Source organism: Neurospora hispaniola, assembly GCF_033458365.1.
Source record: "Neurospora hispaniola strain FGSC 10403 chromosome Unknown B0T23scaffold_1, whole genome shotgun sequence".
Lineage (NCBI taxonomy): Eukaryota > Fungi > Ascomycota > Sordariomycetes > Sordariales > Sordariaceae > Neurospora > Neurospora hispaniola.
Genome location: NW_026944406.1, coordinates 5,042,737 through 5,065,652, shown reverse-complemented (window position 1 = coordinate 5,065,652; position 22,916 = coordinate 5,042,737). Strand labels below are relative to the sequence as shown.

General features: G+C 50.9%; 4 protein-coding genes across 4 annotated transcripts; 1 reads left to right on the top strand and 3 right to left on the bottom strand.

The window, feature by feature from the left end:
- Positions 1-2,843: 2,843 nt before the first annotated feature.
- B0T23DRAFT_435421 (uncharacterized protein) lies at positions 2,844-8,011 on the bottom strand (the record flags this gene model as incomplete). Its single annotated transcript, XM_062840531.1, has 2 exons — positions 7,476-8,011; positions 2,844-7,418 (listed from the first exon to the last, which is right to left on the bottom strand). The coding sequence occupies exons 1-2, from the start codon at positions 7,866-7,868 to the stop codon at positions 2,844-2,846; spliced, it is 4,968 nt and encodes a 1,655-aa protein (XP_062697652.1). The 5' UTR covers positions 7,869-8,011.
- Positions 8,012-8,774: 763 nt separating this feature from the next.
- Positions 8,775-9,490, bottom strand: B0T23DRAFT_392550 (uncharacterized protein; the record flags this gene model as incomplete). Its single annotated transcript, XM_062838016.1, has 2 exons — positions 8,775-9,322; positions 9,400-9,490. 2 exons carry the CDS (start codon positions 9,488-9,490, stop codon positions 8,775-8,777), a joined length of 639 nt encoding a protein of 212 aa, XP_062697651.1.
- A 644-nt stretch (positions 9,491-10,134) lies between these two features.
- On the top strand, positions 10,135-13,633 carry B0T23DRAFT_435419 (putative mportin-alpha export receptor; the record flags this gene model as incomplete). Its single annotated transcript, XM_062840530.1, has 3 exons — positions 10,135-10,647; positions 10,764-12,942; positions 13,003-13,633. Exons 1-3 carry the CDS (start codon positions 10,578-10,580, stop codon positions 13,631-13,633), a joined length of 2,880 nt encoding a protein of 959 aa, XP_062697650.1. The 5' UTR covers positions 10,135-10,577.
- Positions 13,634-21,526: 7,893 nt separating this feature from the next.
- On the bottom strand, positions 21,527-21,986 carry B0T23DRAFT_371316 (uncharacterized protein). The gene has a single exon (XM_062836640.1). It carries the CDS (start codon positions 21,934-21,936, stop codon positions 21,670-21,672), a length of 267 nt encoding a protein of 88 aa, XP_062697649.1. The 5' UTR covers positions 21,937-21,986; the 3' UTR covers positions 21,527-21,669.
- Positions 21,987-22,916: the final 930 nt, after the last annotated feature.

Genomic DNA, 22,916 nt, shown 5'->3' with positions numbered 1-22,916 from the left:
GGTTACACAAACAAACATCACAGAAAAAAAGAGATAGGGTATAACACTCCTGTTCGGCTACACTGTGTAAGCAGGACACACGCGAGAGACAGGATCAAAAAGGATCAACAAAGTGCAACGGGAGAGCTGACGGGCAATGACAATCCCCCAGATTTCCCAGACTTGCAGCATTCGGTGGACCATCGGACCTCCGGGCCCTTCGAAATGTGTCCTGTGACAGATTCCGCAGGTCGGATGTGATCGACGGTTGTTGTTGGTTGGTAACTGTGTTGAACACCATATCCTCGGATCTTGCATCAGATCTCGTAACGAAAGTTGAGCGAGAACATGTCCACACAGTTCACTAAAAACTCACATCGATTTGCAAGAAATGTTGAACAGGTATAATAAAGCACAAAGATGAAGGGAAGGAACGGAGAACGAACCAACCAACAATGGCCGGAACAAATCCCATCTATAGCTAGCTCAGGTCCGGCACCATCATTGCCTAACAGCTAAACTGGAAACACGGAAGAAAAGAGAAGCGAAAGAAGATAAAAAGAAAAAGGAGGGAAGTACACTAGCAAAGATAACCTTCTCTACCTACTTCTCAGCCTCCCCTTGGCACTTCACATGAATACCTACAGTAGTACCGAACCGCGGGCGTGCAATACAACTACACTACCTCATCCATCTCCTGTCTCATTCACTTTGTGCTCTACCTACCCCTCGTCTTCTAGAACACGGACTCGAGACACTTCCCAAGTCTTGGGTCTGACCCACCAGACCGCATGGGTAGCGTTTTTTTTAAAAAAAAATCTCAAACCGCAAAGTTTCTCCATGAGATGAAGCGCCCGGCCGGTCACCACCACACAACGAGGGAGCAAGGAGACACACTAAACTCCGTCTAGCCCTAAAACCGTACACGTATTACTTGGGTGGAATTACATAGGTGCTCCCCCCACCCCCTCCTCCCGGGTCCCCGACGACTTGCCTACATACACAAAGCGATCCACCAATGAACGAACACGAACAACCGAAGGGGATTAGGAACCGAGGCCAGACCGAACAAGTGCCAGGGACCCTGTGACATTTTCAATGGTTTGAATCGTGGAGGGGGCCTGAGTGTCGTTAGGTAGAGGGTAGGGGGTGTTGTTGTAGGTGGATTACATAGTGGGCCAATCATATATCCGATGGAAGACAGCTAACTACGTTTGGTGGTGATGCTCCGAGATTTTATCTATCCATTCTTCTTCAAACTTGTTGTGTCTGCATTGGATCGATCTCCTCCTCCTTCTCCTGTTTCTGTTTTGGGGTATGTGCTTTACACACTTTGTGTGTTGTCTAGTTGTAATCAAGTGTCACAGTCATTCTCATCGGTAAGTGACGAAGTTTCCAAGAAAAAGGAAAATGCTCTGGCAAAAAGAGATCGAGGCTTGTTCTTGTCATCTGTTGTTTCGATTTCATTTCCATCTTTCTTGTGAATGCGAGAAAGACAGAGAGGAAGGACGATGCTTGTCCGAGTCCATGTTAAGGCAGACTCCCCTCCATTTGCAAAATCAAGAAGATCTTGTTCCCGGTGCTTCTTCCGGTTTTTCAAAATTCCGAGTACACCTACTTACTCTTCTACCTCTATCTCTACTTTTGTTCTAGATGTACTCTTTTTTTTCCAGCCCCTTCTCATCCCTACACTCGGGAGTCGGTGGTTGAAGTGAGCAAAGACAGAATTCTCCTCCAATCAACCCAAGCTTGTTGACAAGGAATAGACCGCGAGCTTGTTTAAATTGTCAACTATTCCTTAGATGGCTATATTCGGCATGAACAACGGGACCAGTGGGGGACCCAACTGAATAACGTCTTCAACAGACGATGATAGCCACCGAGGACTGTCTAGGTAGTATCCAGTAACTGATACCTAAGATCAGCTTTCCTTGCCTTGAGGTCTAGCAACTCCTAGTTTCTTGGAAAGAACAATGCATGCTACACAAGCCCCCCTAGCAACCGTGGTGGCTTTGTATTTTGAGATGTTGGAATATCAAGTCTTTTGAGAAGACAGCGAGAGAGTAAAAGACATGAAAAGATAGATCCGCGGAGAAGTTAAGCGCGAGGGCGTGAATGGATGGGGAGAAGCAGCTGCCACCCGCTCATCTCAGGTCTTGGGCAAATAGCCATGTGTACTGTGTAGTTGCTTCTTTCTGAAGAACAGCAACGAGCGTATCTGGAAGTCACACAGAATAAATCAGGGTGGCGGCACTTCAGTCATGCCTTCTATCAACAATCTGTTCACGACATTCAAAAAAATTTCTCTGTGAGCAGAGAACGAACAGACAGCACCTTTTGGTGATTAACGACTAAGTGGGCGATCCCTAGAGGTGGCCTACTCCTAGGTAATGACTATCCCCAAACTACCTCACCTCTCATCCGACATGGCTTCTACCAACAACCAGCATTTTAACAGAGCGAGCCAATTCAATACCACTACTCCATTTTTGAATCCTCTGCAGTCAATCCCGCCTGATCCCATATGCAGACTTTCGAACTTGCTTCACCCATGGATACACGCACCAAGTTTTTTCTTTTCCGCTTTTGTTTCGCTCCCATACAAAAACAGACTGCCACCCTCTCCGTCTATACATACCCCATCCAATCAATCAATCAATCCACCCAACCTGTATTATGATTTCTTTTGTCTGCTTTTCCTTCTTAAATTTTCATTGCTTTACGAATCTTGTGTGTTCTGCCCGTTCCCCCCCCCCCCCCCCCCCCCCATCTGTTTGTAATCAATATTAACCATTATATGTCTGTTATCTTGTTTTTGCCCCATCAAGCACTGCTTCTTCCCTTCTCCGCATTCAGCCAGATCATCAAGTCCACTTGGAGAAATCAACCGACTCGATCAGTGCGTCCGCTCCGTGAGCCGGGAACATGACCTCCGTATCAGGCGTGGTAGTTGACAGCATCGACGACCGGTGTGACGTAGGATCCGCCGTGCTGTTATTCGTAAAGAAGGTGGCCACGCTAGACCTACGCAAGCTCGTAAAGCTATCCCTCACAGCGTTTACCGGTCTCGACGCGCCGATATCCTGCCCGAGCAATGACTGCTGCGTTATGCCACCTCCTTGACCACCCGAAGCCAGAGGGGAAGTCACCACAGACGAGCCCAGTCCGCCGCCGCCTGCGCCAAGCATGTTAGGCGGCGGGGACAGGTTTGGCTGCTGCTGAGCTGATTTTGGGCCGTAGCGCTCGCGCAGTCTGTTGATCTCCCGCAGTCGGTTGCGCCAAGGTGAGATGTGTTCACCAACCTCCCTGGTGGCCCAGATCTGCGAAAAGACTGACGCGTTGAGTGCGAGCAGGCGAACAAATGTTGGAAGTGCTGTGAGACTGACCACCTTGGGCTCGGCGGCCGGCGAGATCTCTGGGAAGCCTGGCTGGCTCATGACCTGCACCATATAGAAGGGCGTTGGGGCTTTCCTGCCCTCTTCCTCCCGTTGCTTTGCCATTAGTCTTGCCGAAGCAAACGAGTGGCGCGGAGTTGGCGTGATTACAATATACACGTAGTTGAACTGGGAAGGAAACGTGTCAAACTTGAACGGCAACCCGGAATCGTTGAAAACGATGTTCACAAAGTCGTTCCCTATGTGTCGCTTCTTGGCTGTGCACCGGGGGTCGCGTTCTAGGTCTGTAGGCATCTGCGTAATCACATGGAATATGATCTCCGACACTCTGTCACGCCAGCAATACGTGTATTCGCCGTCCGTGCCGTATTCCCGGTCCAGTCCCTGGGTGTTGAAGTTCGCGCCCTTAAGCCGCGTTAAGACGCCAAGGCCATCGAGGAATTCGTGGTAATCAGGTCCGCCAATAGTATTCGCCAGTATCTCAACCTCATCTGTCTGCCCGTCACCGATGTAGATCACTCCAACCTTGTGTCCATCGACGGCCGAGTTTCTGTCAAACAAACGAATAGCCCGATCGACTGCCTCTTCGTCCGGCAAGGGAACTGGACGAGCTGCTGGATCAGACATCTGCGGCATAGGAGCCAAGAGCTGCAGGAAGACATGGCTGGGGAGCAAAGTTGTGCCCATTTGAAAACGTCCATCCCAAGCTGCGTCGTCGGAGCTCTCTGCAGTGCGCTGGGCTGTCATCGGTGTGAATTCAACCCGAACTGCATAGGACGACGTTCCTGAAGGGTATCGCCTTGTGATCTCGGCCCAGCCCGACTCCTTTGCTTGTTTGACTGTGACGATGCTGTTTCCAATAATCCATCGTTTTTGTTGAATCTCACCAAAGTTCTCCCTGTTGAACAAGGGATCATGCGCCGAATCGCTTGCATCTGAGAATGCCACACGCTGCATGAAGTCGAGAGTAATCTGAGCTTGCTCCTCGTTACTGGCACTACCATCGACGTCGGTAAACAAGTTTTTGGCAATCCAGCTAATATGGCCAAGACGATCGGGCATCTTGACTGCCAAGAACCAGAACGTAATGACATGATACGCAAGCGCGTATACGTACTGAGGAAGGTCGTCCGTAATGGCCTGTTGGGCAAGAAAGTCCGAACTACCGGATACAATAATGTTGGGCGTTGAAGGCTCGCTCATGTGCGCCGTGCTACGAGCGTGATGCTTCTTGTCTCGGACGTATTGAAGATACCGAAAGCAAATGCCAAATACGACGCGATAGTCTTCATCTCGGAAGTTTGAATAAAGAGCAGGTAAACGACTTAGACAAGCCAGAAATTCGAGCAAATGCATCGCTACAAAAGGTTGGGTGATGACTTGAGACATCCGTGTGAGGATCATGTCAAGGGATTTGCTCACGGATAAGGGTAACTCGTAACAGCAGATTGATAAACCGTGTATACAAGTCTTTGCCGTCTTGTCGGCAATGCCATGTAAGAAGGCTCTCACGATCTCATCCTCATCAAGCTTCTGGAAGTGCTGATGGTAGCTGACGAGCATGATGAGCGAGTGGAACAGACAGTTGGCGACATCTGGACGTCGTAGACCTGACACAAGTGGTGGCTCCTGAAAACGGTTGGTCCGGATTACCTCACAGATGTGTCCTCGCAGTTCTTGTAGTTGGGGGATGGCATCCTGGAATATCGGGTGATCACTGAGCTGTGCCGGCAAATGTGCGAGAATAAAGCTATAAATCTCCCAGTCGGATCCCTGGTGGAATATATTGAGCACAATATTCAACCAAGAACTCATCTTCAAAACCGCGTTTGAGGCCTTCGTCGATGCCTCACCATCCGCGCCTTCGGTATATGAAAAGAGGAGATGGCTTGGCGTACTCCGAGGAAGCTCCGGCAATGCCTCTGGATCGGGCAAGGACCACAATCGCTGTCCTTGGTATGGCATTTGCCTGGGGAGCTGCAAAGGTCTGATAGCCCCGGACCTCTCCATTGTCTGTCCTGGCGTATATGATGCACCCCTTATCGGTGTTCGAGGGAACCCGGCTTGATCTAGCCTTCCAAGACGGGGTGGATGAGCTGCGTCTTCGGCTGCCTTACGCGCAAACGACGCATCGGTTCTGTAAATACTAGCAGCAATGCTTTCATTTTCGACATGAGGAGTGACGTAAACGCGATACTCAAAATCCGCTCTGAGGCGAAACAAGAGCTTCATCGCCGTTAAGCGAGCATCTGTTTCACAGGTGGTTGAGCCTGCGATATGGACGAGGGCATTGAACGTTTTGACCGCTTTCAATGCATCAACATCCATTGATTTCATGAATATCTGGACGTACCCTTTCGTCACAACGTTGGGTAACGATTGACCGCCGACCTCGGAAGGCTGATTGGAGATCTGTTGCGCACCGTTAAACTTTTGGATGCCTGTCGAGGGGGTTGGCTCATCCGCCTCTTTGCAGACTATATTTTTGAAAGTGTCCAAGATGAAGTCAAACTGCTCTGCTCCAGCTATCTCGGCGACCCTCACCATGAACGTGACAGTTTCCTGGAGGACAACTGCATCAGTCTCCACGGACATGCCGGATAGCACTCGTTTGACGAGATCGAAGATACTCTCCTCTTCTACAAGATCCCGTACAAGGCAGAGGAAATCGTAAATTTCCATGACCATCGCAAGAGCCTGTATGCGAGTCGGCGCAGAGCGACCCCGATCAAGATAGATGCCTTCCAAGACAAGCTCAAGGTTCTTCTTCCAGTCGACTTCGGATGGATAGCAGCTGCGGAATTCTTTAAGATGATCAAGCAAAAGTGCCGCAGCAGAATCCGGCAGGACGTGGTGCACCTCGGCAAGGAATCTCATGCACTCCTCCCGCTGAAAGAAATCGGTTTTCTCTTCCGTCAGCAGCTTTTCGACGCGATTGATGAATGTTCTGAGCTGATAATTGATGTTATCTCCACCCTCAGAATCGTCTTTCGGAGCGGATGATTGCGGGATCGACGGATCAACATCTTTCAGGGCCGCCGGGACGCTCTTAGCGGCACACTGAGCAGCCACGGAAAAGATTGGCGACCAGTGCTCTTCGGCGATCAGAGGATTGATGATTCCATCGCCATCGTCGAACAGAGAGTTGACCAGCCTCAGGATCTCAGTGGAGACCCTAGAGGAACTACTCGTGCAGACGTTGGCCAGTCCGTCAACTAGCAGCGCCAATGGAACACCTGGATAGCCCTTTTCGGCAGATTTCCCAAGGAGCTTCTTCAAGACGGTAAGCGCACCTCTGATATCCCGGATCACGTCCCTATCCCTTTCTTTGTCAGGAGCAGCCGGAGCGTTGCGCAATACGTCCAACAGAATCCTTACGGTGGATTGACCGTGATGCGACTTGCAAATATTAGAGAGCGTATGCCAAGCATCCTTTTGCCGGCTGGGAACCAAACAATGGATGGAGCTCAGGACCTGAATGCAATCTCTCAGTTTCCCGTTGGGGACCGAGCCAAAGGTGACCATGGCATCAATGACGCTGATGCAAGCGGCCAGATCATCTTCTTGGCTTGTCCTGTTACATATTTCTAGCAGGTTGTCCATCAATCGACCAACGGCAGCGTCCGAGGCGTATTTGAAGTTGAACTTGACAACATCTCGGATGAGGGCGAATAAGCGCGAGAAACTTTGGTCCTCGACTGTCACTAGAGTCTTTCCCTTGGCCGATTTGTTGGCCCTCCTAGCAAGTCTGGCAGCATCGAAGGTATTGGCAAGCCACACAGTCAATAAGGGGAAAATGTCGTAGTAGAAGCCCGCGACGTTCCGGCCACGGTTGGTGAGATATTCTAATGCTTCCAGCTGCAGAGGGAAGTCGTCGGGGTGGGCGGTTTGTGCAGTCAGAGTCCGGAAATATTCTCTCCGTTCGAAATCCGTGGCAGACGTGTCTTTGACGCACTCGGTCAGCAGCCTCCATCCAGCAACCCGAGCGTTCTCTGGCTTGTCACCATCGATTAGGTCCTTTGCGGCATTCCATACCTCCATAATCTAGTCGTGTACATTAGTAACGGTGTTTACGCCAGAGCAAGTTGGGGCTTTGCTTACGGGATTCAAGGGGTAGTCGGTGATCGCATAGCGAAGAGCATTTGCTCCGGCAATGCGGTCGTTCAACTGCCCCGTCTTCAACCGCGCAAAATGCTCCATGTGCTCCTGGGGGAGGCCACGCAAGACGGGCGTGACGGGCAAGACATCGAAGCGATCGCGAGAGGGCTGAGAAGCAACAGTCGTCATGGTGGCCATGGGCGGTTGGAGAGGGGGTGATGACTTGGTTAGCTTTCCGCCAGCCAACCCCTTGAAGACGCTGGCAAGCCCTCCAGATGCACTCTTGGTCGTCTCCGGGTGGGAAACATCATCTCCAGGCGAGGGGGACATGGGCTCCTGGTCGTCGGGGGTCCCGCGGCCGTTGGTGTGCCTTACAGAAGCTAATCGGCGCAACATGTCAGCGATGGGTAGGACATGGAGGTTGTGGTTGAAGAAGGAGAGGGCAACGAGCGATTCGGTGCAGTCCAGAGAAACAAACTAGATCTTATCTAGAAGCTGTTGGGAGACGCGCGCCAAGAACGGGGGACAAGTGGCAGCGGGTTTAGTGAGCGGTAGCCCTGCAGGAACTTGCAGGAGCCGCATGCAGGTCGAGCAGGTCAGGCAGGTCCGGGAGCGACAGGGTACGTGGCAAGGGGTGGAATCATGTACGGAGCGGTACCGACGTGAAGGGCTGAAGACTGATGGAGCGGAACAAGAGAAAGCCATGGGATGGATGGTGAGGTGTTGACCTGGTGACCGGTACGGCTGTGGTAGTGTAGAAGAGGGTGGACATCCCCAACAAGAAGCAGGAAAGGGGGGAGTAGTATGTGGGATGTTGGGGAGAGACACATGGAGATGAGGTATAGTATGTAGGTGGCATGGGATTGATAATGTGCGATAGAAGGGAGATGATCAAGAGATGGAAGGGAATCTTGAAGGGGAAAAAAAAGGAAGACCCCGGTCTTGTGTTGCGTGAGGTGACTCTTTTTTTTTTTTCTTTTTGGCGGGATGCGGTTAGGTTGCCGGAGGAGGGGGCGTGAAGGATGGAGACACGAACGGGAGTGCCATGAGAGTTTCCTTACCAAGGTGTCGACTGCTACCTGTACATAAAGTGGTGCCAATGGCAGGATGGAACGAGACGGCAGGGCAGGCCGGGTACCTCAACGGCCAGCTACTAGGCAGCTAGGCAGATGGAAGGCCGGGGTGCGATTGATGGAGCGCAACCTAAGCCCTTGTTAACGATGGGCAAACTTGAACCGAATCGGGCGAGTCGGGCCAGTACCGTGTTCGCAGTACAGTCGTCACGTAGTACCGTCGAGGGGCTCACGGTCGAGTTGCCTGTAGCTGGTTTGAGGGTTCGGACGATCGGGCAGTTGACGGAGTCGGTTTGGGCGGTCGCGGTTGGTCGAAGCTTCGTGGCTGCAGTTCGTACCAGAGGCCAGAGTCGATGTGTACATGCGCCGGACGGACGATAACCCTGGGGTGCTTGACGATGATGACGACGATGATGGGCAGTTGTAGCTGGCTGACGGGACGTGATATGGATGACACTTGAAGCCCAACACCTGCACAATGTCTTGGTGGGCAACAACCTGAATGACCCAACAAGAGCGCGAGCTGGAGTCCCGCCTTTTTAGCCTCTAGGTAGGTAGCTTCCACCTTGGCTGGCACTAGTAACTCTTGATGGTAGTAGATTACCAAGAGGTAAGTAAGGTACTGAGGTAATGGGTATTGACCACGGCCTGATGTTGGGTCGCTAGACTGCCGACGGGACTGCGTCTTTTTGTTCCAGTCACCAGTCGGTGAGCGATTAAGAATGTTGAGTTGGATGGAATCTGAAGTGTTACTCAGATGAAACTGAACTGAAGTGACTGTGCAAGTCAAAGTCAAAGTCAAACGAAAGAAAAAAAAAAAATGAATAAAAAAAGGAGAAGGGACCACAACCTACAACGTAGATTGAGCTGGGGCGGATTTCCGGGGGTTGCTAGGTTGCAATGAACGAAAGAAAGAAGAAAGTCTTTTTGCGCACGTTCAGTCATTGGCTGCCCCACTGATAGCGCGCATGGGAGGCTTCAACAGCTTCTGATCGGAAGCTTCCCCGTCTTTAGATCCAAGATAACGTCTGCCGCGCCATAAGACGGTCCGTGCTGTGTATACAACAAACCTACCTGTAGGTACCTAGGTAGGTTACCGATTGAGCTACTTCTACGCAGTAAGGTACATGTGGAGAAGTTAGCAATTCAGGGAGCTTCTGCTTTCTGATGTCACAGTTTGAAATCACCCGTCTGTCTGCATTCACGGCATTTTTCACGTTGCTTCGAGTACCAAGTAGACTAGGTAGTTGATGGTAGCTCCCTGTGGTTTTTGAGAAGGGCAACATACTAACTAAGTGTCATGATCAGCCGGATGTTAGTCAACATGTCACTGACTCTTGAAGCTCCAGATCGCCATCTCTAACAACCTACAGTAGCGGGAGGTACCAAGTACCTTTCCTCCCAATTCCAGAAAGTGAAATGGTTGCGATAAAAGCTTCAAAGTTTCATTGAGAAAGCGACGGGAATGTCAACGCGACCCCACCTCCATACGGCCGTCTGATTGGCCAAAGCTTAAAGCAAATCCGCTGATGTAGCAAGCGTGTCCCACCCCCCGGCGCAGGCAACCGGGACGAGCCCCACCTGCAAGACGTCGTGGGCTTCTTTTGAGTTCCAGTCCCAGACGGGGAGGTCGGTCCAGTACCAGTTCTTCTTTGCACGTTTGTCAACTGAAGTGTCGTGGTCGTCGCGCTCCACGTTCAGTTTGTTTTCTGTACCTACGTAGATTTCACTACTTCCGTCTCCCAAGTCAACAAACATCCAATCCTAGTCACCCCAATCTCCTCGCCGGACGAAGTCGCCAACACAACCAAGACTTCCACAAACTCGAATCTTCACGCGACCGCCACAACTTGCTCTTGCTCTAGGCCGACGTCCACTCTCTGCATCTGCAAGCCGTTCCCGCGTCACGGTCCCTCCTCCATCTATCTCACTGTCTCTCCCTCCCTCGATACAAGATCATAACAACAACAACACCACCACCACCACCTCCACCACCACAACGAACCACACACACACAGAGCGCTCGCCCGCCATGGCAGCCAATCTCGACCACCTCGCACAACTGCTTCAGGCAACTCTTGACGCGCGACACCATCGCAAAGGTAAGCAGCCAGCCTTACACACCCCGATTCGACTACAGTCACCGCAAAGCCCCCAGGGAAGCTCTAGATGCAGGGCTTCAAGGGCTTATTGATTGCTGACTTTTACCTCTTCACAGCCGAGACCGCCTTGAAGGAAGAGGCAAAGAAGCCCAAATACTCGTTATCCCTCCTTAGCATCGTGGCTAACGACGCTCAACCGAGCAACATTCGCCTTGCCGCCGCCCTCGCTTTCAAGAACTTCATCCGCCACAACTATGTTGACGAGGAGGGCAACTACAAGCTACCCCCGGATGAGGTTGTCACCATCAAGCAGGAGCTCGTCGGTCTCATGATTTCCTCTCCCCCTACGATACAGACCCAGCTCGGAGAAGCCATCAGCATCATTGCCGATTCCGATTTCTGGGAGCGCTGGGATACCTTGACCCAGGATCTTGTCAGCCGCCTGTCCACCACTGACCCCAAGGTCACAAACGGTGTCTTGGAAGTAGCACACTCCATCTTCGCCCGCTGGCGTCCGCTGTTTTCCTCAAACGCCCTCAACATCGAAGTCAACCATGTTGTCAATACCTTTGGCGACTCCTTTATCCAGATGCTGGGCGTTGCCGACCAACAAATTGAAGCAAACAGGACCAACGAGAAGGCACTGAAGGGCTGGCTTGAGACCATGAGTCTCTTGACAAGAATCTTCTTTGACCTTTCATGCCAGGATTTGCCCCCCATCATCGAGACGAACCTACAGCCCATTACCATGGTCCTTCACAAATACCTGAGCTACGCAAACCCCCTGTTTGACGACGAGGAGGACGAGGCGACACCGATCGAGATCCTCAAATCGGATATTTGCGACGCCCTGCACCTCTTTGTCACAAAATACGACGACGACTTCGGCGGCTACGTACAGGAGTTTACAAGTAACGTGTGGAACGTCCTGTCGAGTGTTGGCCCCCAGAAGCGGTACGATGTCCTTGTAAGCAAGGCGCTCCACTTCCTTACTGCTGTCGCCTCCGTCCACCGCCATGCCCAAATTTTCAACAACGAGGAGATCCTGGGTACCATTGTTGAGAAGGTTATTCTTCCCAACGTGACACTCAGGGAGTCTGACATTGAGCTTTTTGAAGACGAGCCTATCGAGTTCATCCGTCGTGATCTTGAGGGTTCAGATACCGATTCGCGAAGGAAGGCGGCTACTGACTTCCTGAGAAAGCTCCTTGACGATTTTGAGGCCCTTGTGACACAGGTTGTGTCCAAGTACATTAACCACTACTTGGAGATGGGCAAGACCGACTGGAAGGCCAAGGACACTGCTGTCTACCTCTTCTTGGCCATCGCCGCCAAGGGAGCTGTCACGGCGGCCCAGGGTGTCAAGACCGTCAACAGCTTTGTTAACGTTATTGATTTCTTCCAGCAGCACATTGCGGCCGACTTGGTTGCCACCGGCGGCGAGCCCATCCCCAAGGTCGACGCCATCAAATTTCTGTACAACTTCAGGAGTCAGCTTAGCAAGGAACAGTGGGGTGGCGCTATCAACCCTCTCATTCAGAACTTGGCTTCACCCAACTACGTCGTTTACACATACGCGGCCACCACCTTGGAGAGAGTCCTCTTCCTCACCGATGATCAGGGACAGCATATCTTGTCACGGGCCGACATTCAGCCGTATGCCAAGGACCTTCTACAGCATCTGTTTGCTTTGGTTGAGAAGGACACTTCGGCCGCCAAGCTACAGGAGAACGAGTTCCTCATGAGGTGCATCATGAGAGTTCTGATCGTGATCAAGGACGGTGTTTTGGAGTGCGACATCGATAACATTCTGGATCACCTCATTAACATCACCAATGTTATCAAGGAAAACCCCAGTAACCCTCGGTTCTACTACTTCCACTTCGAAGCTATTGGTGCAATTGTCAGGTATTGCAGCAACGCCCCTCAAGTCGACCTGCTTTCCCGCCTATGGGCGCCATTCACCTACATCCTCAATGAGGATGTTACAGAATTCGTGCCCTATGTGTTCCAGATTTTCACTCAGCTTTTGGATCTCAACAAATCTGGCTCTATTCCTGGAGACTTCAAGGCACTCATCGATGCTGTTCTCGCCCCTGGTCCCTGGGAGACTAGGGGTAACATTCCTCCCCTTGCCAAGTTTATCGCGGCTATCATCCCCAAGGCTACTGAGGAGATTGTCAAAGAGAACAAGCTCGAGCCCATTCTTTCCATCTTCCAAAGTCTTCTGAATGGAAAGAAGACGGACCAGAATGCTTTCGATATCCTCGAGTCTGTCATTTGCTCGTTCCCTGCGTAAGTCACAACGTCCCCCAAACTCTCTCAAGGACCACGAGTAAGCTAACCATGAAAAAGATCGGTTCTGGAACCCTACTTTGGCACTATCCTTACTCTTATCTTCACAAAGTTGCAAAAGAACCCCTCGGACTCGTACAAGACTCGTGTTGCTAGCTTCTACCATCTGGTCTCGGCGCGCTCTGGAGAGGCTGGGCTGGGAACTGACTATTTCATCAAGCATGCCGAAACCATCCAGTCCGGCGTCTTCACGCCGTTCTATCTCCAAGTCGTGATTCCCACCACTCGCGAGTTCGCTCGTCCTAGCGACCGTAAGCTTGCCGTCATTTCCTACAGCAAGACACTGGTCGAGTCCAAGGCGTTTGCCGAGCGCTACATGAAGGGCTGGGGCTTCACCTGCAACGCCCTCCTCGAGCTTCTCAAGAACCCTCCCAAGGTTTCCGCTGGTGCTGGTGACGAGATCCTCAACGAGGCCGACGTGGATGATATCGGGTTTGGTATCGGATTCACTCCGCTCAGCACCTGCAAGCGACCTCCGAGGGACGAGTTCCCTGAGATCACCGATGTCCAGCAATGGGTTGGAGACTTCTTGAAGGCATCGGACAAGGCACACAATGGTTTGATCACCAAGTATGCCAGTGAGAGGCTGAACGATGAGGCCAAGGCGGTCTTGGCTCACTATCTGATGTAGGATAATCAAAAGGACGTCAAAACCGAGCCGGGCATCAAGATTGAGCGAGACTAGAAGTCCCAAGTCCCACCCAAGAGGCGGGAATTGGTTGCCGTAGTCTCTCCAAGGGGATGATTGTCCCAGCTGGGGAGACAGATGGGCCGGGTTGTTTGTCTTGAAGGGCTTGGTTAGGGCAATATGCGGGACCTGAATGGTACTACTGTATGAAAAATACCTGTAAAATGGCGTTGGGGGAAGAAAGAGATTCACAAGACATATAGCATAGCACAAGTGTTGATAGTTATTACAGGGTAAGAAGGTAGGTATTCAAAGCATTGGCAAGTCGGTTCATTTCACCCCACAAAAAAGAACCAACATCGATCAGTCAGTTGGCTAGAAGTTCAGCCATTGACCAGACCCCAGCTGAGTTCTCCAAAGTCGTTTGATCTGCCTGTCATTCAGCTGTCCACTTTTGTCGATATCCCGATCGCGAAGACAACACACAGACCCCGTTATACCTGAATCTGCGCTCTCTTCCCTAGGTACACTAGCAAGTAGAAGGTAGCATCGCCAACTGCTTTCCTATTCGATTGGTGACCAGCTCGCTGCGGACAAGTTCTGTTATTGGCAGCTTCGGGTGACAGTAGTGAGTCCGTCCGTTCCGTCAGGGTTCCTTTCGCTAAGACACGTCACTCTATTTTGTGACTTTTAACGAAAACGGCCAACAACATGGACTACCTAGATGGGTACTGTAACGACAGAACGACATATGATGGCCCGTTATGTGATCCAAGACACATAGGCGCGGGCCGCAATTTAGCTTCGTCTATCACCCACGGGCGATGTGTCAGTGTTGCAATTGAAGTGAAGGATGGAGGCGAAGAAGAGGAGTGTGGAAGTGCTAGTGGTGATTCATGCCGTGGTATCCGAATGGCAAGTAAGGTTTGGCGTCCTGACGGACGAACGAGTTGGAGGTCACTACCCCAACAAGCCTTTGCAAGCCACAAGCTGACTGGCAAGTTGCAACTGACTCTTTGTCGACAGCAAAACTAGGTACCTAGGTACCTACATGGAAATCACACTCAAGGAAGGATACACATCAATGACATCGATCCTTGCCCAGTATCTCAAATCCTTAAGCTCTACCCGTGTGCTACACAGGGTTTGTACGGCACGTACGAGTCTACGCTAACCAAGAGAAGATCACAACCGGGTCGCTCCCATTGTGCTTACACCAGATTGGACTCGCTAATGTTTCACTTTTGCAAAAGACGGTCCGGCTCGTGAAGAGGAAAAGAAAGAAGAAAGACGGGAAGGATCTTGTCACGGTTCGCTTATTTTACTCCTTCAGGCGCTTTTCGGAATTCCTTTTTTTGTGTAGAAACTAAGCGAGCCTCTTAGGTTGAAGTCGCTTGGTGTTTGGAAGGTCCAAGTTACCCCAGGGCCTGCCCCGGCCTGGGGTTCATATCGGCCCGGTATAAGGTAGATGATATGATCTTGTTCACGATACGATGTGCCAATGTGATTAGATATCTATCTATTCGCGGTTAAGAGTGGGATTCAAGATTGTATGGTTGTTAACCGCCGTGTCTTCAAAAGGAAAAAGAATAATGAAAAATGACAAGGTGAGGACCAGAAGGAAGGGGTTGACAGAATGACAGGCTACCGATCGTCCACGTCTTTCGACTGTTTCTTTGATGGATGGTGATGACCTTCCTCACACCAAACTAAGTCGAGGGCCAAAAAATGATGGATATCAATTCTTCTAATCTTGTCCAATAAAACTACCGAGGCCATACAACGTTTACACAAGCAACCAAACAGAGCCGCCTGATGCTGTCCCGTATCATCATTACTACTGGTTGATGCTCACGTTACCACACAGGCAATAACGGGAAACCGGTCAACCTCCCTTTCTGAAATGTGTGTGATTTCTCCCTCAGGGCTTGCATATCGCCCGCCATGTGCTGCCCAACGTGTCTGGGGGTAGGTCACGCAGGTACACGACCGCGCACGTAACCCTTCCTTGTTTCGAAAGCAGGTGTGTCCTTAGGTCATTTCTTCCTCCCTTCTCCATCCTCGGCTGCATCAATACTACCTTAGGTATCTCTACCTTGAGGTTGCCCTGCAGTCAGCCTTGACACTCGGCGGTTTTTCCTCGAAAGGCATGTAACGTTTTATTATAACTATGGATTTACGAAGAAAGGAATCATCGAAGACGAGGAAAAGGAGATGAAGGACTGAACTGGGAAGAACACGACGGAAGACGAATGAAAGTAGGAAGGAAGGAACGAAGGAACAAAGGATTGATGTCCAGTATGGATGGATGAGTGGATACGTGCATATGCATGCAACGCAACGCGCTTCTATGGCTTCATGCCAAGACATATTGACATCTGCATTCCAGAGACGGCCGAGATGCGTATCCGGGATTCTTGCGAGGGGGGGAGCTGAAGGATGAGAAGAGAGAACGAGTGGGTGGTCGATACAATGACGGAGTCATTCCGCTCAACAAACTAGGTAGGTAGGTACTTGATCTGAAGACGCCAACCAATCGATAAAGTGCCTGTCAGTCTGGGTACCTCTACATACGAATGATTGCAACACGCCTATGGGTTTGGTTTCCATTGCTAACATCCATCCAGGATCCCAGAAAGGAAGCTGATGCCGTTGTGCGCAACCGTTCCGTCAACGAATGAGTACCCAATCAGCAAGGATTCATCCTTTTGAGCAACAACGAGTCGGTGTTAACGACTGGCCCATGTGACAGGTCAGACATATTGAATGAAGAGAGACATGCAAGGTGCTTGCTGAGGTGAAGTGGATACGGTAAGCACATCGTAGAGAAAGTCTGATGAAGCAGTGCTGAAAGTGTCTACTGAGTTGAGAAACCCTCAGGTCGATAACAAAACAGGAACCAACCAACCATGTCAGTTCACTTATACCGGTCTCAACTCTCAACTTTTATACATTATTCACTCACGACGTGAGAGCTAGGAACCAAACAAGCAACACCAGTCGTATATACCGAACCCACAACCTCTTTCTTCGTTACACCAAACTCATTGCGGAAAACTCGCTCGCTGGTCTCTTGCCTATCCTCACTCGCATTTTGTAAGCTCCCCTGGTCTCACCTGTATGGTGGTTCAAATGCTCGAGGTTAAAGTTGAAGAAACTACGGGCTCTCAGGGTCCAGGTCTCTCGCTTTATTTTCCCCAACTAAAGTCTTTTCGCCCTGTCTTTCCAAAATAGGGATTGTCTCCGGCTCTTTCTCAACTTCTCATTCTTACCCCACGTTTGTGTATGTCGTTTGCCTGGATGTTGCTTGTTGCTTGTCCTCTTTCTCTTGGGGGGTTCACGTTTGGAAGAGCTCGGGACAAGCTTGGCAAGCTTGGGGGAACCTGGGGGGGGGGGGCGCCGTTTGGGTGGGTTAGCTTCCGGTATCATGAGTTCATAACGCCGAACGGGACCTTCGACAGTCTTTGATTGGTATCCTGATGGCTGTTTGTTGAGGGCAAACAATTCAGTTGGATGTGTATCTGTCATGAGAAGCTCTCAATAGCAAGAGCATAGGAAGCAAGAGTCAGTGCGAACCAGGCTCAGGCATTGTTCTTTTGGTAGGTACGTAGATCGTCGCACAGGCTGACGGGAAGTTTAGGTTACGGGGCGTGTCCCAGATTGCGGATGTGGCGCATCCACCATGTAATTTTAGACAAACGAGGGATATATTGAAAATGCTCGAGAATGGGATGGCGGCGGCGTGATGGTGGACGTGGTGGTTTGGGTTAGGCGAGGTCGGCGATAACATGGGTATACCAGCAGTTGGAACTGAAGTTGGGGGAACCATGCCTTGCTCTTTACCCACACATCCACATTAGCCACAGTATATAGTGTACGAATCCTTAGGTCCTAACAAACGATGATGGGTAGGTGAGTGAGCTTCAGAGAGGCCTCCAAGATCTTGTGATGTCTCCTCCCTTGCGTGGGAGCTGGTCGAGGAAGAATTAGTACTCCCCGGTTTTGCTTTCCTCTTTCAGCCTGAAGAGCTGTCTCGAGATTGCGAAATCGGTCAAGTGACTGGACTGCCGTGCAGCTAAGTCAAGAAGAGGTCGTCAGCGACCTAGCTGTCCGCGCCGTCGTGGCTGAATATTGAGATGCGGGGACAGTTGTGGGAACGCGGCTAGGCTACCATTGTAGAGGAACTTCATCGGATTCAGAGGAGCCACAAAATCAAGCGAGGGATGAGAGATTCATCGGCGCCATCGATCTCACAAAATTTGTTCGAAATAACAGAAACAACATTAAAAAAAAAAAAAAAAAGAAGAAGAAGAAGAAGAAGAACGGGACAAATCCAGAAAAGAAAGAAATGACGAGCGCTAAGCTACACTACTGCGTGGTCGTAGTCGGTGTTGGGGGGCGGGCACGAATCGTCGATCATAGCAATTGCAGGAGAGAATGCAATCGACGACTAGCCCGTTGATATGGGTCCTAACCAAGCACAGTACACCACGAGAACATGGTTTGTTTGATAAGGCACTTGCGCGATGTATGTACTTTCAACAACACAAAAAGGTGCACCTGAAAGCCAAGTGACTCCGAGGCTAGGCTAGGCCAAGCAAAGTGTCCTTTTCATCACCGCCGGCGGGATATGTAGTCTGTCCCTTTCCCATGAAGCCCTTCTTGGTGTTGTCTTTCTCGCTCGCCTTTTTGTTGTTGCTCTCCTTCTTTTTCAGGTTATGGTTCCCCGACCAATTTTGTCAATTGGCCATCGGTAGGGAGCGGCGGCGGAGAAGAGAAAAGAAAGAATGGGCGAATGCAACATAAAGTCAAAGCAAATGCTACGGTTACATCGTTTGGCCCTAGTCTTTCCCTCTCTCTTTTCCCAAGATTCCCAAATCAGTTTCACCTGCAGTAGCTTCGACTTCTAGCGGCCTATACCATTGCGACGGTGCCTTGACAACGTGCTGCAGACAATCGGCTTTTAAGACAGACGTGGCAAACTTTAGTCTCTCGAGGGACTTGACAAGTTTGGGATTGGCCTGTTCTACCGCTGGGTGATGAAGAAGTGACAATGGCCGCAGTTTGGGTCTCGCTGCTCAGTCGTGCTCGTCACGGCCGTTCGGCTCCATTTCATTGGTTGTCTTTTCACATCTTGGGGATTTTCATTTGGACAAGTCGTGACGGAGTGACGGCCGAAGATAGGCTTAGCAGGAGAGGAAAATGCAGCGTAGATTAGATCCCGAAATGTGGTCGCGATACACTAGATGGATCCGAGATCTGGCACACTTTGTCAATCTGGAATGGATGCAGTAACGTCGGGTTACACGACAGTAGATTCGGCCTTTCTCTCCGAGCAAAGCGGGGATAACGACGCTTCGTGATATGTAAGCTCCGGCGACAGGTGAAGTTTCAAAGGAGGAGGAGAAAAAAAAAATAGTAATGATAATTCACACCCGAGCTCTCAAAACGAAGCACGTGGTGGAGAAAAAACACATGGGCAATGAAAATAAAACATCAAACTTTGCGGCTTGTCCCGGACCATGCCGTCTGGTCAGGGTACCCGAAGCGACGATTTTGTGTGAGTGAGGGGCCCTGTCATCCGGGTGCGGTCCATCTATTCGCCACAACGGCGGTGATGAGATTATCTCCAGACCTAGAGCTCTTGCCCGTGCTCTTGCCAGTCTCTAGTGTGTAGTGTGGTGTATCCGCTGTCGTATGGCACAACAACAACATTACATATAAAAAGAAAAAAAAGAAACCAATAGTGTGGGTTCTGTCGGACGCCCGAACATCACTCTATGGCACCATTTTCGGGTTCTCCGCCTGGCGCAGAGAGGATATTTTTGACGGAGAGAGATTTTTTGGGAGGGCGCAGCGATGTGGCCGTTTTTGTCAGTCTGAAATGATGATGTGTTGCTTGCTTGTGAGGAGAGTCGGCGAAGGGGCAGGGTGAGGAGGGGTTGGGCGACCGAAGCGGCGCCGCGGCGACAGTGACACTGGCGAGCGGCTCCTCTTTACAAGAATAAAGTGTCTTGTCACCATTCGGGGACCCATCAGGGCCCCCCATCCGCGAAGAGCCGACTGCGGAGCCTCCGGCTCCACGGCAGTCTTCCGGACCCCCTTTTGCGACGTGAACCGTTTGTTCTCTTGGTACACTACATTTACACGCCAACTGCCTGATGGCCCTGATGGGGAAAAAAGACGTACCGATCCTCAACTTGTCCTACGTACGACATCTTCGCACATATCCAGAAGGGGCTCCAGTTCAGCCATAGTCTAACTCCTTGATATTTCCGTTTGAAACCCGGATGGAATGAAATGGATTCAGTATGGAGGGCGTGAATGATCTTTCATTTTATCTCCCCAGTATCGTGACTGATCGTACGATCCACGCTGTAGTATCCGCCGCATCTTTGACTCTCGAGTTCGCGCGGTTCGAGGCCAGTATGGAGTAGAATCAAAGAGGAAAAAGAACGCTTTCAGTGTAGAGAAGTCTCGTCAAGTACGGGTGATGTGAGATGGATGGACCAAATGGATAGAAAGGAATAAAGTTGTGTAAACATTGGAGCGAAGAAACAGTGGATTCGAGATGAACGGCATAAAACGACCCCTGACCCTTGTTAACAACGCCCTTCAGTGAGTGCAGTGCCGTTGTGGGCTCCGGCTCGTTGTGGCACAGTGCTGTGATGACGGGTCACCAGCCATCATCACGACACGGTATAGGGAATGGCCAACGACACCACATGTCAGTCTGCATCTTTGGGTGCGAGAACGGACATGTCCAGATAGTATTTACGAATCGGGCCTGGTGATCAGTCGATAATAAGCAAAAAACACTAAAGCTGCAGCTGGCGTCAGACCTTGAAGTACTATAATGGGAACTCTCAGACTCTACGTAGTGCGGAAAGAAGATGTCTGCCAGTTGGGGAGAGATGCCAGCCCAGTCTTCGTCCTTCAAGCTGCAAGACTTGTATCACAATCAAATGCAGGTCACAAGACGACGAGTACCATGTTGTCATACCGCACCACCGGGCTCACCATCCGGTATTGTGCTCCCGATCAATAGATGAAAGTGCTTCCATGGAAGTTCCATGGAAGTTCCATTGATGTTCAGGAGCTCTGGAGTAAACAGCTGGATTGGCCATCTTGAGGAGATTACCTTTGCGCCTCACCTTGAGCTCCCTGGCTTGCCCAGCTTCGCCTGGCACCAACATCACAACGTTGGTGGATGTGACAACCATCTCGCCTTTTCCGTGCCCATCCGTCATGAAGGGTTTCAGGACGGCTCGATCGGCCGCCGTTTTTTCCTCTCTCATTCACTTTGTGCATATCAGGGCCATAGTACTCTATGTTGATACCGCTTTTCAGGGAGGCGGTAAGCTGGCAAAGCTGGGGTCTGGAGATGCACACGCCAGCTCATCTCGGTATAGCTAAACCCGGTCGACCGGTTCTCCAAAGACATTGCAATGATCAACATCCTTCTGCTTCCTACCCGCTTTTCTTTTGGCCTTCTAGAGGCTCCTGAGTCCTGGAGAAAGGCTGATAGCTGTATCCGACGGTGTGGTTCTGGGCCCCTCGTGTCGAGACCGAAGTGCACGCGTTTCTTGCATTGCAGAAGCTAGAGAATACACACAGATCAGATCCGTGATGCCCATGCGGTGTCGTCAGCCACATGGCCTTCGACCAGGGGGCGGACCAGCCATCTGGTGCGAGACTCCTCCGTACCCGGAGCGGAATAGTCTCAGACAGGGGACTTTGGGGCGCACGAATGGGAAGTATTCTTTTCCCCTTTTCAGCGATTAGTCTCCTGAATACCCATGGATGGGGAGACAAGAAGATGGCAAGTGAAGCGAAATGTGTGATTTAAAAGGACTCCAAACAGCTCTTGATGTAGGTAGACTCCCCATCACACATGTCGCTTCACTTGCCAACTAGATCACTGGCAGAAATGCGAGTTGGTGGAATGCTCCCCGTGATGAAACCCCCAACCGACAGAAGGATAGTGGTAGCGAAAGGCGCAATATGCGGGGGGTTTGAGTTTCCCGTCCTGATTTACATCAAATCATGGCGTTGATCCATGTGTCCGCTCCGCTCTGCCCGGTTCTCCGTAGATTCATCGAAGGGAAAGGGAAGGAAATGCTTTGTCCAAGTTGCATCGGAGCATTAACATGACATGTTATGTCCATGGACACGGACTTTGCTGACGGCATGCAGTGATCTCCCGTCCTTCCCTTGCTTCGCCTATGCTGGCACACTGATCGAAGGATGGACACAACGATGATGATGAAGAAGATGATGGTGGTGGACGTTGATTGCGCAAACATTGAGATGGCCGAATCCTAGCCAGATGTCCTCGCCGGTTCCCGGCTGGTCGTTGGTGGCCTTTGTCATGTTCATGTCTTGGGGCCCAGGGGAAACCAGGCGAGGCCAGGCGAGCCATGAGCCATCCCGCAGGAGTGACTTGACCACATCTAGTTTACCGCAACGGATCCATCCCAGGTCATGGCACGGGATTATTGGGTGCCTAGGTACCTAGCGACCCTGGGTCCAAAGGGTTTTTCCTCTCGAGGGCTTTGCAGTTTGCACTGTTCGCGGTACCTGAAGGTCCCGTATGGACACTAACACCCTTCTGTTGGCTTGGGTCGTACTGGAAGGTCTTGGAGGTCTGTGCATCCAATAGGCACCCAGCTGGCCTCCCCTTTCCTCTCTCCTCTTGCATTCAATGTTGTAGTCCTCATGGTTACTGTCTCTCCACTGTTCGTATCTTCCATCTGAAACCGTATCGCCGAGATGTGGAAGGGAAGGTTGTGTCTCTTGGTACTTGTTTTTGTAGACTGTCTCTCGAAGTACCTATCTTTGTATCTATTCCGCTCCTCTTTCACGATGAAGACGTCGGAGACCGGAGTTCTCATGTGGACTTTTTCAACCCAAACAGCAGAGAGCAACTTTGCAAGGCACTGAGAAAGCCCGAACGGCGGCAACTAGTGTACTATTGGGTGTTTGTGCCTCGGCTCACAATGTCGCTGGCCTTTGGATCACCATCCTCTCCGCAGATACTGCGCGGGACATGGTCCAGGCGAGGAGACAAAGAGTCCGAGCAACAAGCCAAGAGTGGATGCTGGCGATGCTCCCATCATGCCCCACTGGGATGACAATCTTGAGTGCAGGTAGAACAGCTTCCGAAGTTTGCCGGTAACCGAAAGATCCATGGGCTATGAACAATGATGATGAAAGGCTATTGCGTTCAATATAAAACCCAGTCAACGATGGATGGTTTGCAGGACGCGAGGTTTATCAACATCAA

What these genes read in the sequence shown, in the direction of transcription:
- B0T23DRAFT_371316 (XM_062836640.1), bottom strand. Translation starts at nt 21,936, where the DNA reads ATGTTTGCGCAATCAACGTCCACCACCATCATCTTCTTCATCATCATC.